The 15,910-nt window shown below is 35.1% G+C and overlaps 1 protein-coding gene across 3 annotated transcripts in view; it reads left to right on the top strand.

Annotated features, from left to right (window-relative positions):
• Nucleotides 1–15,910, top strand: part of Prpf18 (pre-mRNA processing factor 18) — a 48,976-nt gene that overhangs the window by 20,158 nt on the left and 12,908 nt on the right. For 2 of the 3 annotated variants that reach the window (XM_047520836.1, XM_047520835.1), the window contains 6 exons: nucleotides 2,082–2,195; nucleotides 3,802–3,948; nucleotides 5,945–6,013; nucleotides 7,492–7,632; nucleotides 7,762–7,833; nucleotides 10,266–10,421. In XM_047520836.1, coding sequence (XP_047376792.1) covers nucleotides 2,082–2,195; nucleotides 3,802–3,948; nucleotides 5,945–6,013; nucleotides 7,492–7,632; nucleotides 7,762–7,833; nucleotides 10,266–10,421 — 699 coding nt within the window. Of the gene's footprint in view, nucleotides 1–2,081; nucleotides 2,196–3,801; nucleotides 3,949–5,944; nucleotides 6,014–7,491; nucleotides 7,633–7,761; nucleotides 7,834–10,265; nucleotides 10,422–10,773; nucleotides 12,358–15,910 lie in introns of those variants that run through there. The other variant, XM_047520837.1, reaches the window with a different exon arrangement.

Here is a 15,910-nt window from a genome sequence, read left to right as displayed (position 1 = left end):
ATCCCTTTTGGTCTCTGTCTCAAAAAGTTTTTTTTGTATGCAAGTTTATTTTAAAAATTAGAATAATAGAATTCTCACACTGTCTTGAAGTCAGATAGTTTATTACCTTTCCTTTAGGCAGAATCACTGTCATATAGTCCCAGATAGATGAGAATTAGCCATGTAAATTGGTATTTAGAAAAATATTGCATAATTCTCATAACTTGGTTAATTAATAACCCTCAATTTTAAACAGTGTTTTAAAGTAATAACTAGCTCAAATTCTTTCATTCTGTTTGGTTTTTTAAAATTTGTGATTGACTCAGTTGCTTACTTATCCTTAATCTTTGTTGAGTCCTCAGCAGTCTCCATGTTTTGTGTGTGTCTGGTTGTGGGTAGGGCTGAATATTAGTACACAGTGTGGCAATGTTTAGTACAGAGTGTGACACTTAGGTCAGAGTAGGGTATTGTGCTTCTCACTGACAATACATTTGCAGTATTAATTAGTTGTTAGTTCCATACTCCATATTTTTAGAGTGGACATTACAGAGAAGGAAACCTTCAGAGTAATGATGACTGACTCTAGAAGTCACCATGTGAAAATAGGGGAATAAATTTGGAATACTTAGCAAAGAGACGAATTAGCACATATATTTAAAAAAATACATTGAATTTTGGTGAGGTATTGAATGTTCTCTGTGGTTTTTTTAAAAGAGAACCAGTCAATGGGAAGAATTTTGGGGAGGCAGATTTCAGTTTTAGAAAGCAATGCATATCTGTCTAAACTTGGTGTGGGATATTTCCTGAAGAGATGTGATTATTACTTCTCAGACAGGAATCTGACAAGGACAGTTTTGAGGTTTTGTTCTGCATTGATTGTCACTAGATGACCTCTTAATTTTCTGTTTTAATCCAAACCTCAGTTAATATGAGGAAGTCCTTTTGGTGGTTTCTAGGTGTATTATACTGTTCATGTTCCATATAAAGTTCTTATTGTAGTCTTTTTTATTTCTTTTTCAATTTGGATCATCATTCGTTTTCTTAATTACATTTTTTCTTTCTCCTTTTTTTCTTTTAAAATATTATTTATTTAGTTTTGTTTTTGAGTTTTTAAATTTTTTTTATTTTTACAGACTGCATTTTGATTCATTGTACACTAAATGAAACATAATGTAGACAAAGAGCATATAAAACATAGATGTAATATAATGGTTAATTACATCACCCAAGTCATGAAATCAAGTTCAAACTGTACCTCCAAAGCCCTGCATGTGTCCCTCCTGCTCATCCCTCACGTTCTCTTCTGAGGGAAGAGGTCTGGATTTTACTATAGGATTACAGTGCATCCTCTTTGCTATGGTTATGGAGTTATTGTTTGACTCCAAGTTTTATTCTCTCTAGAACTGCCATCCTTCTCTCCCATCTTTAGTGTTTTTTCCTGTGTATCTTACTGCACAGATTATCCTACCTGCAACAGGTCTCTACAGGATGGTTGTTCAAAGTGTGATGATAGCACAGCATATCTTGTTCATGGAAGATTAAGAAAAAACAAATACAACTTACTTTTTACATCTACATTTCAAAACAGATGTTTGATTATTTAAAATACATGTTGACAGAAGGGATTAGTATTGTCTTTTGATGTTTTTTAAAAGAGTACTAAGTCAGTTGTGTAAATTGGGTACTAAAACTCTATCCCTTCTCTTATCTCCTTATAAGTAAGCAGGGGTGTATATCTTGCAAAAAAAAGAGTGGTCTCTATTTGGAGCTTGCTTTATATTTGAATTATAGATGTGTATGTCAGACTACTTTTTAGGGCCTATTCAGTAATAAACTCTATATTGTGATATTTGAGTCAAAATAGACTTTTAACTAAGGTATTTTCTCTTTCATTCACAAACATCTTTGTTTAGTATAGGTAAGATGATTAAAGTCTTTTAATTTCATTTTTCATTCAGAAATATGCATTTAGATAATTCAGTTCATTTTATTAAACACTGGTTTCAATTTTAAGGTAAAGTATGTAAATTATTTTCAGGTGTTTTGGTTTTTACCCCCCTTTCACAAGTTAAATAATTTACTAGGTATTTGTTTCTCTATAGGTTATCAGAAGGTTAAGAGAAAGAGGTGAACCAATTAGACTGTTTGGAGAAACTGATTACGATGCTTTTCAACGTTTAAGAAAAATAGAGATCCTCACACCAGAAGTGAACAAGGTAAGAAATCAGAATAAAGTTAGAAAAATATCACTGTACCGTATAAACTAGAATAGTTTTGAGTTTGTGTTACCATAGATAAATTTGAAAAATAAAGTTGTCAGATTGCTGCTGCTGGGAAGTTTACTTTAGCTTAAAAAAGTACATATCTTAAGCATACAGTTTAGTGGATTTTGACTAATACATATAAATATATAACAACTACCCTTATCAAGATACAGAATATTTCCATCACCTCAGAAAGTTCCCCAGTGCCCCTTCATAACCAATCTCCATATCCCTACTCCACTTCCAGGAAGCAAACTTTTTGAATTCCATCACCCTTATTTATTTGACTTGTTCTAATATCTTATATGGGTAGCCTCAATGTGTGTCTGGTTTCTCTTGCTCAGCGTAACATTCTTTAGTTTCATTCAGAATTCACAAATTTCCTTTCCATTACCCAGTGATACTCAGTTATATGAATGTTCTTTGGGCTATAATAAATAAACTGCTGTGAACATTGGTATGTGTATCATATTTGGGCCCATTATTTTTTTCTCTCAAGTAAATATGCTCTGTCTCTTGGGGAAATACCTAGAAGTGGAATTGCTAAATAATAAAAACAGTTATATGCTTAACTTTGTAAGAAATTTCAGATATTTCTAAATATCATCCTATGGTATTGTTAGTCTTTTTAATTTTAACCATTCTCTTGTATGTGTAGTATCGCATTGTGATTTTATTCATATTTCCCTGTTTATTAAATATGATGAACATCTTTTCATAGACTTTCTGTTCTTTTAGCCTTATTCATTTTTAAATTGAATTATCCTTTGAATTTAGGAATTCTTTATATATTCTAGATATAAATCCTTTATTAGGTGTGCAGATAAATTTTGTGACTATTTTTTCCTAGTTTGTATCTGTCAAGGGTGTCTTTGCTGAGCAGTTTAAATTTTGATGAAATCTGGTTATCAGCTTTTCCTTTTATGGTTGTTGCTCTTTATGTTGTGCTTAAGAAATCTTTGCCTACTCTAAGGTCTCCTTCATTTGTATTTTCTTCTGGAAGATTAATAGTTTTAACTTTTGCATTGGAGGTTCTGATCTTGTTTCATGGCTTAATATGTAGTTTATTCCAGGGGATCTTGAAGAGAGTATGTTTTTGCTTTGGTTATATGTTTCTACAAGTGTCAATTATGATAGTATTGCTCATATCTTTGTGGCCTCATTAACTCTTTATTAACTTGCTCTGTCAATTACTAAAAGATGAGTGTGGTCATCTATGGCTGTGCAACAGACCATCCCAAAACTTAAGTCATGTAAAGGAATTTATTAATATAAAATCTTTTTGGTTATCTGTGACTATAACAAATCACTTTGAAACCTGGTAGTCTGACATTGTTCATACATTCTTTTTAAGTATGTTTGTAGGTATTAACTTTGGAGAATAAGAATAGTATTATGCATAGTATAATAAACTGATATGTTATTTGAGTACCTAGTTTTACCATATTCTTAACTCTTTGTAGAGAGAAAAATGAACCATACTTCTTATTTATGTAAAATCAAAGGTGAAACATCAGAAGTTTCATAATAGGTGTACTTCCTTTTTCTTCTTTCTTAGGGCTTAAGGAATGATCTGAAAGCAGCTTTGGATAAGATTGATCAACAGTACCTCAATGAAATTGTGGGTGGTCAGGAACCTGGAGAGGAAGACACACAAAATGATTTGAAAGTTCATGAAGAAAACACCACAATCGAAGAGTTAGAGGTAATCTCCACTCCCAGCCCAGCCCATTCCCCATCATCCCCTTTTCCTCTGGAGCAGATGGCTGAGTTGATCAGAGTGTTCACTTCAGAGCCACTACCTTTTCAGGTCATGCAAAGACCCTCTTTTGTGTCATGCTTGTATTTAATTCTTTTGCTTATCTTCACTCATATTCTCCTACTTCCTAAGCTTAAAAATTAATCATTGTAATATGTTTGATATGATCCTTGGATTTTTGTTCTTGTAAAATTGGCAGTGTACTATGTACACACATGCACATGCACGCACACATACATATTATTTGGGTACTGGGAGTTGATTGAATCCAGGGCCTCATGCATGTAGGCAAGTGCTCTATCACTAAGCTACATCCCCAGACCTTTTTAATATTTTATTTTGAGACAGTTTCATTAAGTTGCTTAGGCTAACTTTGAACTTGTGACCTTCCTGCCTCGACCTCCTGAGTAGCTGGGATTACAGGTATCTGACATCATGCCTGGCTGTCTATATAATTCTTATTTTTGTAAGTAATGTTGTGTTATGATTGTCTTATTTTTTACTTTTCTTTTTTTCACTTCATGCTGTTTTAAAGATCCATCCTTGATGCTTTAGGTACATTTAGACCTTTGCTTTTAATTGCTACATATTATGGCGTTTGCTGTATTTTGTTTTTTATTCCCCCATAATGGTGGGCAGCTAGATTGTTCCCAGCTCCTTACTAATCACAAACAACTTTGTGATGAGTAGCCTTATATATAACTATTGTGAACTAAAACAGCACAATTGTGGAGTGTATGCATGTGTGTTTAAGTACTGCCATGTTGCTCTCTAGCATGGTTGTCCCTCCACCAGCAGCATGTGAGAGGCTCATATTCTTACTTCCTTGCCAACTCTTGGCAGTATCCTGCTTTCTAATTTTGCCTCTGTGCTAAATTAGTATGACACATGTGTCATAGTAATTAAAAAGCAATGGTGTATAAAGTGTCATAGTAATTAAAAAGCAGTGGTGTATCATGTAAATATCTAACATGTAAAAAAACATGACTTAGCATATCATTTTTTTTATCCTTAATAAAATACAAGCTGTTATTTTTCTGTTTCCTTTCATTTCTGGCTCGTGTACATGTAATGGTCTCTTAAGAGTAAGATAGTAGTTGAGGATGATGTCATTTTAATTACTTCTTCCCCATCACCTAAAATGGTCCCTAAATTTTACTAAAATAATTAGTATGGGTAGCCAGTTGTCAGTTGGACTCATTTGGTCCTTCTTTCCTCCCTTCCTCTCTTTCTTTTTTTAAACAGCTTTATTGAGATATTCACATACCATGTGATGTACTCATTTAAATTATATAATTCAGTGAATTTTAATATATTCATTGGGTGGTGCAACCATTATCACTGTCTATTGGAACATTTTTGTTCCCCCTAAAGAAATCTCATATCCATTGGGGGGGGGGGTCACTGTACTTACCCATTATCTTTTTCTTTTCTTTTTTTTTTTTTTTTTTTTTGGTACTGGGGATTGAACTTGGCCATTTAACCACTGGGCCACCACATCCCTAGCCATTTTTTATATTTTATTTAGAGACAGGGTCGCACTGAGTTGCTTAGCGCCTTGCCAGGTTGCTGAGGCTGACTTTGAACTTGTGATCTTCCTGCTTCAGCCTTCTGAACCACTGGGATTACAGGCATGCTCCACCATGCCCGGTTCCCATTGTCTTTTTTTTTTTCTACCTGTCTTTGGCTTCATAAAAGAAATCACTCTCTATAGAAGTGGCAAAATCAGTGTTTTGGGCATTTGTTTGTTTGTTTGTTTGTTTGTTCGTTTGTTTAACTTGTCTAGAAATTCCAACAGATTTTTAAATAAAAATTGAACAGTATATGTGATAAAGAACATTGTAGGACCTGGTGTTGATTACGCATATACACATGCTGCATTTGCATACATACATGCAGTTTACTCTCTGCTTATTAACAGAGACTTTTTCTTTTCCTTCAGGCACTGGGGGAGTCTTTAGGGAAAGGTGATGATCATAAGGACATGGACATCATCACCAAGTTCCTGAAGGTGTGTATCTTAGGCGAGGGAAAGAGGCATTCTGAATACTTAAGAACTGTTCTTATGTTTTTGGAGTATCGAAGGTTAAAGGCTGGATAGGCACATTTTTAAAATCATGAGTGCTTGTGCTGTGTTTATGACATCACTTTGCACTTGTATATAGTGGCACTTGTCTCAAAAGCTGACTTATTCATATAAACACACACAAAAGAATCACATCAGTAGGATGAACAAGATATTCGAAGGAATTGCTTAATTTGTAAAAAATATTTCTGTTTTAGTTATAGGTGGACATAATACCTTTACTTTATTTTACGTGGTACCGAGGATCAAACCCAGGGCCTCCCGCGTGCTAGGCGAGCACTCTACCACTGAGCCACAACTCAGTCCCAGAAATTGCTTAATTTTTATAAACACCTAGGAAGGAGTACAATGGAAGGGTTCCAGAAGCTTTTATGGGGGATCTATGAAAGTAAGGAAAGGAAGGAAGTGGAAATACTTTGTCAATACAAAAAGTAAACACTTCTATAACCTTTCAGAGTGTTCATTTCTTCCCTTGTACACATAGTTGCCTGTATTTTATGTGATTTGCCGATTCTATCTTTATTATAGGCATTTCTATGTCTGGTTAAGCTCTAGGTCAAGTGTGGGCAAATCCCAGGTTCTTTTTAATGTTTATTCACTAACTGTGTTCAGACTGAGATTTAACTGTAAAGAACGATTTTACTTGTATTTACATTTTAAATATATTATTCTGGTCATCAAGATTCGAAAATATATGGAGGATAGGGCATGGAACTGATAGGGTGCGGGAAGAAGAATGAAAGAGTCTTCTATTTTGGAGCGATGGCTTCTCCTTTGTAAGTGTGCATAAAGGAGTTCGTCTCCCTCAGCCTTCACGTTGCCTCTGAAAGGAGTGCCATGTATACAGTCAAACCCAAAGGGCACTAAGTTTGTTTCTGGGGGTGGAGGCCAGAAGTGGGAGGGATGGGTCATAGTCTGCTTTATTTTCATTTCTTTTTTCCTTCCTTCCTATAGTCAGGTACTTTAGTACAACTTTTTTTTTTTTTTTTTTAAATTGAATTGTTGTCTGTACTGCATGAGTAGAGAGTCCAAATAATACAGCATACTTGGAAGACTAATATAGTGCATTTGGTATTATGGATGATTAATCTAACTTGGTCAAATTTATGTAATAGGTACAATTGCAAATAAAGTAAAATATTTATTCAAATAATTTAGAAATTTGATAGTCTTTTTAAGGAAATGGATTATGAGCTAGGAATATGATATATAGACTAGGGATGTTTATGACTCACTTAAGATAGATAATACTTTGAAACAATCATGACAAAAAATAAAAATAGTTAATTAAACTTTATTTGACATTTACTGTCAAGTGTACTGTTTTTTTTTGTTAGAGTGCTTTTAAACTCATTGAACCACTAGGTGGCATTGTAATCTCAATTTACTCCTCCTTTCAACAGTTTCTTCTTGGCGTTTGGGCTAAAGAATTGAACGCCAGAGAAGATTACGTGAAACGCAGTGTGCAGGGTAAACTGAACAGTGCTACTCAGAAGCAGACTGAGTCCTATCTCAGACCACTTTTCAGAAAGCTCCGGAAAAGGGTGAGGTTTTTCGGGAAATGCTTTTATTAACTGATTTTGAAAATTAGAATATATAGATTTAGAATAAATATTATTTGTTTTCACTAAATAGTAGCTACCAAAATTAGTTACGCTTTTTTTCTTTTCCAGAATCTTCCTGCTGACATTAAAGAATCAATAACAGATATTATTAAATTCATGTTGCAGAGAGAATATGTGAAGGTAAATTATGTTGTCCATTGAAATCATTATGAACATATCTAGGTTATGTACCTAATGTTCATTGGATCTGGAGGGATATTGCATAGTACATTTAAGAATAAATGTGAAGTGAGCTAGTAGTAAAAACAGTTTTGTTTTCTATTGTTTTCTCAGCATTATTGTTAAGCATCGAATAACAAACCTTCAGGCCACAAATGTATTTTTTTAGCCATTGTTAAAATAGGTTGAAAGGTTGTTCAGAGCATGAGTTGTGTATAGGCAGTGTTCATTTTATAAATGAGTGTATTTTGAGGTTTATAAATGGTCGATTGTGACATGGAACAAAATTTATCCATAGAAACAATGTATATAGATTAGTTTCCTAGGCCAGGCCTGGAAACTATAAAGGCCTATTTAATTTGTAGTGTAGCTGAACTATTATACTGATGATGCTATGGAATTTAACTATTCTTTGTAATTATTTCTATGGGAAAATGGTCCAGAAGAAACTGTCAGGATTCATCTCTCCCATTTCAGTATTGCAACAATAGCCAACCCCTTGCAGAGGAAGACTGTCCTCCTTCACTACAGTGTCTTTACTCCTGAATGAACTCTGGGAGGAGGTGACAGCAGGAAAGCACTCTGGTGTGCTGGACTCCTGGGGGAGAGTTAGAAGGGGAAAGTGGAGGGCAGTCAGTTGTAAGAGGGCAACAAGGAGGAAAGGGCCCCGTGTACTCGTACTGCAGATTAGAGATATGACAGTGTAAGGAGGGATGCTTCTAGTGACTGCCTCCCAGGAAGCTAGGAGTAGATGAGCAATCCCAGTGGTAATACCTGTGTACTGGAAAAGGGAAGAGGGGACTTCTGGCATTCCTGGGTGATTCGATGATTTTCTTGTTTAGAGCTTTAGACTATTAAGGGTAATGTGGGGGTTTTACTTCTTAAAAGAGCCAGTTCTCTCAAAAGAACTGTGTTGTGATTAGAAATTTATTTTTAGTTTCTATCAGTTGCATGATTCCTACTAAGAACGATATAATTGGAATGGATGGATAAGGTCACCATCATCACAGAAAGTATTTACATCAACTGTTTGCTCAAGTGATACCTTTTCTCTTGTTATTTTTTCTCATGATTATATAATCAGAACCAGGTGAAAGCTTGTTTATACAGAAAGAATCAATATACTTTAATAATGTACTTGGACAGTTTTTTTTTCCCTGAACTTTAAGGAAACTGAATACTGGAATTTTTATAGATTAGGGTCCAGCGTTAAAATTTACACAAGTATCCATGATAAATATGTGCACATGCCCTGTTAAAATTAAACTTTGTGAAATCTGTTTAGCTAAGCAAATTCTAATTTATCTTTAGGGTAGAAAATGATGTTCAGTTATCCTATCTTATAGTATTTAATTTAAAAAAATCAGCTCTACATATCAATCACATAGATGTTTGATTTTTGAGATTAAAATCCCTTTGAGGCCTGTTTGGAAGCCCTCAAGGTTTTTTAGAATTTACTTGCTTTTGTTTTGTTTTTCTCTTCCTCCTTCCTCACAGGTAACTGGCTTGATTTTAAAGAAAGAGCCATTTGCATTGATTTCTGGCTTCACTTTTTGTAGCTTTTATTTTCAGGTCCTTGGTAGGTGGGAGATTTGGGAGAGCAAAGAGATGAACCAATCTTATCCTTCAGTTCTGACTTGGGAGCCAGAATTCAGACTCTGTTTAAACAGTTATGGACGCTTAGTGGTCATCCCAGCACATGGTGTACTCCTCCCACTTCTGACAACATACAATGAATGCTGTGAAGGGATTGGATATGATTTTAGGTGGGACAATGAATAAGTAGTTAGCCTCTTTCTTCCTTTTGTCCACCAGTGGAGAGAACTGAGTCTAATAGAAACCCAACCTAGAGTTTCTGTCGGTGCATCAGATGAGCTACCTGCTAATTCCAGTTCTGAAATGTATTAAATTCCAGTGCCGAAAGGCTGCAAAGGAGTGTTTGTCCTTTTTTTTTTTTTTTTCTCTTTCTTTTTTTAAATGTACCAGGGATTGAACCCAAGAGTGTCCTACCACTGAACTACATCCCCAGCCCTTTCTCTTTTTATTCTGCTAATTTGCTGAAGTCTTGAACTTGGAATCCTTGTACCTCAGCCTTCTAAAGTTGCTGGGATTCCAGGCTGTGCCACCACACTGTCTGTTCTTCTTTTTTTTTTTTTTTTTAACTCACAGCCGTATTATCTTTGACTTCTGTTTTTTCATGGGCACTTGGGCAGGACAGGCACCACTCCATATTTTAATCTCTCTTACTTGAACAAGAGGCACATAATATTTTGAACATGTCCAAAGGTGGCGGAGAATTAGTCATAATTCTGTGAAATACTTGAAATAAGAATTTGAAGAATTTGTACCAGTGCAATATTTTTGCCTTTCTGATCTTTTAAACTTCCTTTCAGGCAAATGATGCTTATCTTCAGATGGCCATTGGAAATGCTCCCTGGCCTATTGGTGTCACTATGGTTGGTATCCATGCCAGAACTGGCAGGGAAAAGATTTTTTCTAAGCACGTTGCACATGTTTTAAATGATGAAACTCAGCGGAAATATATTCAGGTAAGCTGGATTCTCTAACTTTCTTTAATTCCTCAAATTTAAGTCTTAAGAGCAAGAAAACATTTGCAGTAGAACCTCTTACCTGTGGGAGATACCTTCCAAGATCCCCTCTATTAGTTAACTGAAATCTCATATAGTATTGAAACCTACATTTACAAGGTTTTTTCCCTATACACACATGCCTGTGATAAAATTAATTTATAAATTAGGCAGAGTAGAAATAACAATTATGATAAAATGGAACAATATGATAACATGCTGTAATGAAAGTTATATGAATGTGATCCCTCTCTCCTCCTCTCTCTCTCTTAAAATATGTTACTGGGCTCTTCTTCCTGATGATATGAAATAGCAACATGCCTACATGGAAAGATGAAGTGAGGTGGAAGACATAAGCATTGTGACTCAGCAGTAGGCTACTGTTGACCTTCTGACAATACTTCAGGGTGATCTCAAGCCATGATGATGCAGGTTGACTGTGGGCAGCTGAAACTGCGGAAAGCAACACTACAGATGAGGGAGGACTTCTGTGTACTCAATAGGACATAGCCCAGTAGGATGGAAGTTGACTTGAGAAACACTAGTAGTTAAGGCCTTCCCCTTCATCTTCACTAAATAAAGTGAAAAACTTTGTATATTATGGAAGACAGGGTGAAGTGTTTAATTGCCTTATCACTGAAATCTGATTATTGCAATTAGCTTTTTAAGACAACTTGTAAAAGTTTAACTTGCTTAAGTTTTTTTTTTCAGTTGTTGATGGACCTTTATTTTTATTCATTTGTTTATGTGCAGTGCTGAGAATCGAACCCAGTGCCTCACACATGAGGCAAGCACTCTACCACTGAGCCACAACCTCAACCCCTAACTTGCGTAATATGAATTTATCAGAGAAATTTAGGAATTTAGTAAAGAGCAACAAATTTAGAGTATTTTACAATAAATTCCGCTTTGTTACTTTCAATGTGGATTTAATATCTACCAGGTTGAAATGGTCTGGAGAGTACAGACTTGCTTTAGTGCATAGAATCATTTTTATGTAGCATCATGATGTTTCCCTAATTGTGTGACAAGATCTAAAGTGTTTCTAGTTATTTTAAAGTTATACGTGCCTCACATAAACTTGTTTGCATTGTTGTTGGGCCAAACTTTTCTCCTTGGGGGAAAAAATCAACTATAATCTAGCTTTGCCAAATTTTCATAAATCCCAGATTGTGTCTGTATAATGACTTATGTGGATGGTAATTCTAAAACTTGAAGATGATACTCTGGAAGTTTACTTAAAATTTAAAGTTCACTTAAAATGCATAAAATGCTTTCAGATTTTGTGCCAGAGAGGTTATTACCATATTCATGAATTAGCTTATTGTTTGTATTTCGGTTCCAAGTGTTGAAATTTAATTTGTGTGTCATGCTTTATGCCTTACACATATATTAGCATTTTAAAATATGATTTCAGCCCAACTCTTGAATATGAATTGTAGACTTTATTAAAGTTCAAATGTACTTGTGCAAGTTCAAGCACATTTCCGTTTCTTAATAACCACCAGTGACTGGATTAAAGGCAAAATATTTTAGTTGAAAAATAAGTTGTTTAGTTTTAACAGTAGAATAGTTTTCAAGGATTAAATTTGCTAATAATGTTCATCTGCACTGTGACCAGAGCTATAGTGCATAAATGTTCATGTAAGTAGATAAATTTTCTCAGGGACAGCATTTCTTTTTGTAAGCAGTGGTATAATTTCCACCTTGCCCTACACTTACTTTCTTTTTTAAAGTATTAAGAATATTTCTGGTTTATTTTGGAGGCTGTGAAATGACCTGTCCTCTCTCCATTCTTTCTCTTTAAATTAATGTTCTTAGGTATTTATATTGAAGATACCTCCACTGAATAAAATAAAAACCTTATAATTTTCATGTATGATGGAAGACAGGGTGAAGTGTTGTGCCTCAATTACTTTGGCACTGAAATAAAACTGTTATAACTTGCTTTAAAAAAAAAAAGACATACCTAAAATATTATTTAAAAGTCTTTTTTCTCTGGGGTTATTGGGGGAAATGGATGAGCATACTGTATCTGAAATTTAGCAAGGTATAATATAGAACCAAGAATACTCTTGTGGATGACAGTCAGGTGGACTGAAAGCTTATTGAGTGAGGGAAGCTGGAAGCACTAAAGAGTGAATCCATGTCTCCTTGGGCACATGTTGGTAGCATGTCACAGAGTTCTTATAAACCTCAATACAGTTAAGCATTTTTATAACTGACTTGGATTACTGTACAGAGGGTATAAGTTTATCAGATTTGCTGACAACAAAAAATTAGAAGAGATAGGGAGTGTGTTAAGATGGAAAAGAAATTGATATTCCAGAAATTGATAGACTTGAGAGAAGGGCAGATTCTAATAGCAAGGATGATTATAAAAAAATTTGGATTCAGTAATATATTTGTTGAAGTATACAGTTTGAATAGTGAATATAAGAAAACACTGGAAATTTAGTGGACTAAAGTTAGTACAATAAAATTAGTAGTAATATGGTCACTGGAAAGGCTAATAGTAGCTTTTGCTATAAGTTCCACAGGTTTACAAGGTAAGCTGAGGCTAGAACAAAATCAGATTAATAATGGGCACTCAAAAATATTGCTGATTGAATGAGAACTATAGAACAAGAGAGTTGATTATCTTGTTATTTTTCTAGTACTTGAGAAAGGAGACTTAGTGGAAATCTCTGTAAGAGATTCATGATAATCATCTTCTGGTAGAAAAGATTAAACTTCTCCTTCCAGTTAAGAACCAGTTAAGTTATACAAAGTCAGATGTTTACTTAGTATAAAAAACTTGTTAAAAAACTTTGTTTTGAAATAATTATAGACTCACAGAAGTTGCAAAAACAGTATGAAGATGCTTCTTAACGGTCAGAATTGCCCCACAGTGGGTGTGGGTGTAGGGCTTCCTTAGAAGGTGGGGGAGATATCTGCCACTCCATGTTTGCAAACATTGAATTAACTGTTGGCTCTTTTGACCCTGCTGGCTCTTACATCTCTCTTGATTCTTCTCTGCCGTTTTCCCTGGAGGCTGATGCTTAAGCCTGTGCTTGTAACTCAGAGCTCACAATAGTCAGTCAGGCAACATGGGAGCTGAGTGTTAAGAAGCCCCTGGCCCTCTGCCTAGCTTCTGTTTCTCTCTTTTTGTATAGCCATATATAGAAGCAATATTGCATCTCTCTTTAACTGTGCTAGAAGAACATGGACGATGCATGTGCAGTGCTAAATGTTAGTTGATGCTGAACTTCTCTGTTGGTGGAGTCACTTTCGTTTATGTTACCTTGTGAGAATATGGTTTCAATAATGTTAGACATTCATTTTCTTTTTAATGAGAAGATAAAATTTTGGATTTTTAAAAAATGCACTCTCCTATTTTTAAAATGTTGGCAGATTTTAAAAAATGATCATTGCGTAAGGCTTAGTAGAATGCTAACTTGTGATCAGGGTCTTAATGTAAACCCATATTGCAGGTCAAGCAGAAGGGTGCTCTTCTGGACCACTATTAACTAAGCACTTTCCTAATAAGCTGTTTCATGAATCTTCCTCTTGTTACTTTGTATTCAGGTGAGGTTGATCTGAATTATCCTACAAAAGGGACAATTTAGATATATCATTTGAAGCTTAAATTAGGATTTGGCAAACTTTTTTGTAAAGGATCAGATAGTAAATATCTCAGTCTTTGGGCTTCTGAGGTCTCTTGTTGCAACTACTGAACCCTGTAGCTGTAATGCAAAAAGTGCCAGTAGCTGTGTTGTAGTTAAATAGAGTTGAATGGCAACGTGTGGGTCACAGCCGCTGACTCCTGGTAAATACGTAAATTCAAATCTGTTTTATGTTAAGATATTTGCTAAGGAAGTCATTGTGGAAATCATTTTAATAGAATAATTATTTCTTTTAAATTGAGGCATATCTCAAATACTGTAGTACTTAAAGTGAACTCATCTAAATTTTTTAGCCTAGTAATTCTTGATATATGTTGATAAATCAAATAAAACAAGACAGATTCAGAACATTTCCAGCAGCACCCAATAGCTTCCTTCATGTGCCTTCCCAGTGTGTAAGCCCCTCTCCGCTCATCAGAAGGTAATTGCTATTCCGACTTGTGTCATTATTGGTTAGTTTTGTCTGTTCTTGGGCGTCATGTAAATGGAAACTTGGAATGTGTGGAATAATTATTTTTATTTGAATTGTTGGTATAATGTCCATTTTATGGAATATAGTAGAAAACAATTTAAGAGACTCTTACTGGAACTGTTACCTGATTTCATCTGTAGTTCTTATGCAGATCTTTACAGTATAAACTGTGGGTATTTGAAGTATTCTGTTCCTCACAGAAATTGATTACACAACAGAGAGGGTTTTTCTGATCATGCAGATCAAAGAAAAGTTGTGTAGCTTATTAACTCACCTCAAGTCTAGAGTTACATTTAAATCAGTGGTAGTAATTTCAAAAGTTTGTTCATTCTGCCAAATACAGATATAACCTTCAGCTCAGATTTTGGGAAAACTTCTTTTATACAGATTATAGGATGTTCTTGATGATTTAGATATTATAATTCAGTCATTTCTAGACATCTGTTGGACATCTCTACTTGTCACTGAAGAAGAGAAGGAAGATAAACAAGAGAGGTGAGGTAGATGCAGACCAAAGGACTGGTGGCCTTCCAGAGGCTCCCCCCTCACGCCCCATGCCTTCCTTGCTTTGTTCCCTGCCCTAGAAACCTAACTTTATGAACATTGACACACTTCTTTGCTTTCTACCTCCTGTTTTTTTTTTTTTTTTTCCCCCAGATAACTATGTGCTCACTTCTTGCTGCCTGAGTTGTGGTAGAAACCATTTAATCACAGTGCTCCAATAGACTACCTCTTGACCCTTGTAAGTGGAATCCCCAATTAAGCTGAGGTGCCATTTTGTACTCTAAATACTTATTAGCTGTTCTTAAATGGCCTTACATGCCCTCATTCAGCCTATCGGTTCTATCCTAAGACTCTAGGAACTGAAAGAAACAAACAAACCTTTAAGTGGATTCCTTTTTCAGCTGAGCTCACTGTAATAGAAATACATGCACACACATAATCATTGCACATACACAAAACTCTATGCCTAGTGTCTAAGAGTAGAACTTTGGCACCAGATAGTCTTCAGTTGATTAGTTTGAGCTGCATGATCTTAATTATCATAATAACCCTAAGAGGGCAGTAATATCATCCACCATTTTGCAGATAGGGACACTGAGGCACTGAGGCTCAAAGAGGTTAAGGAATTTGCTCAAGGTCACTCCAAGAGAAAATAAATGTTGGAAACTGAGCCCATATTTACCTGACTCCAGAGCCTATTTTTTTTTTTTTTTTTTTTTTATTTCCTGCCAGTGTTTTACACCATTGTAACCAAGTAATGACTCAGTGGGTATATGTATACCTTAGGAACCTAGGACACAGGTCGTCTG

Source organism: Sciurus carolinensis, chromosome 12 (assembly GCF_902686445.1).
Source record: "Sciurus carolinensis chromosome 12, mSciCar1.2, whole genome shotgun sequence".
Taxonomy (NCBI): Eukaryota; Metazoa; Chordata; class Mammalia; order Rodentia; family Sciuridae; genus Sciurus; species Sciurus carolinensis.
Note: the sequence above shows the minus strand (reverse complement) of the source record. Positions and strands in the feature narration are given on the sequence as shown.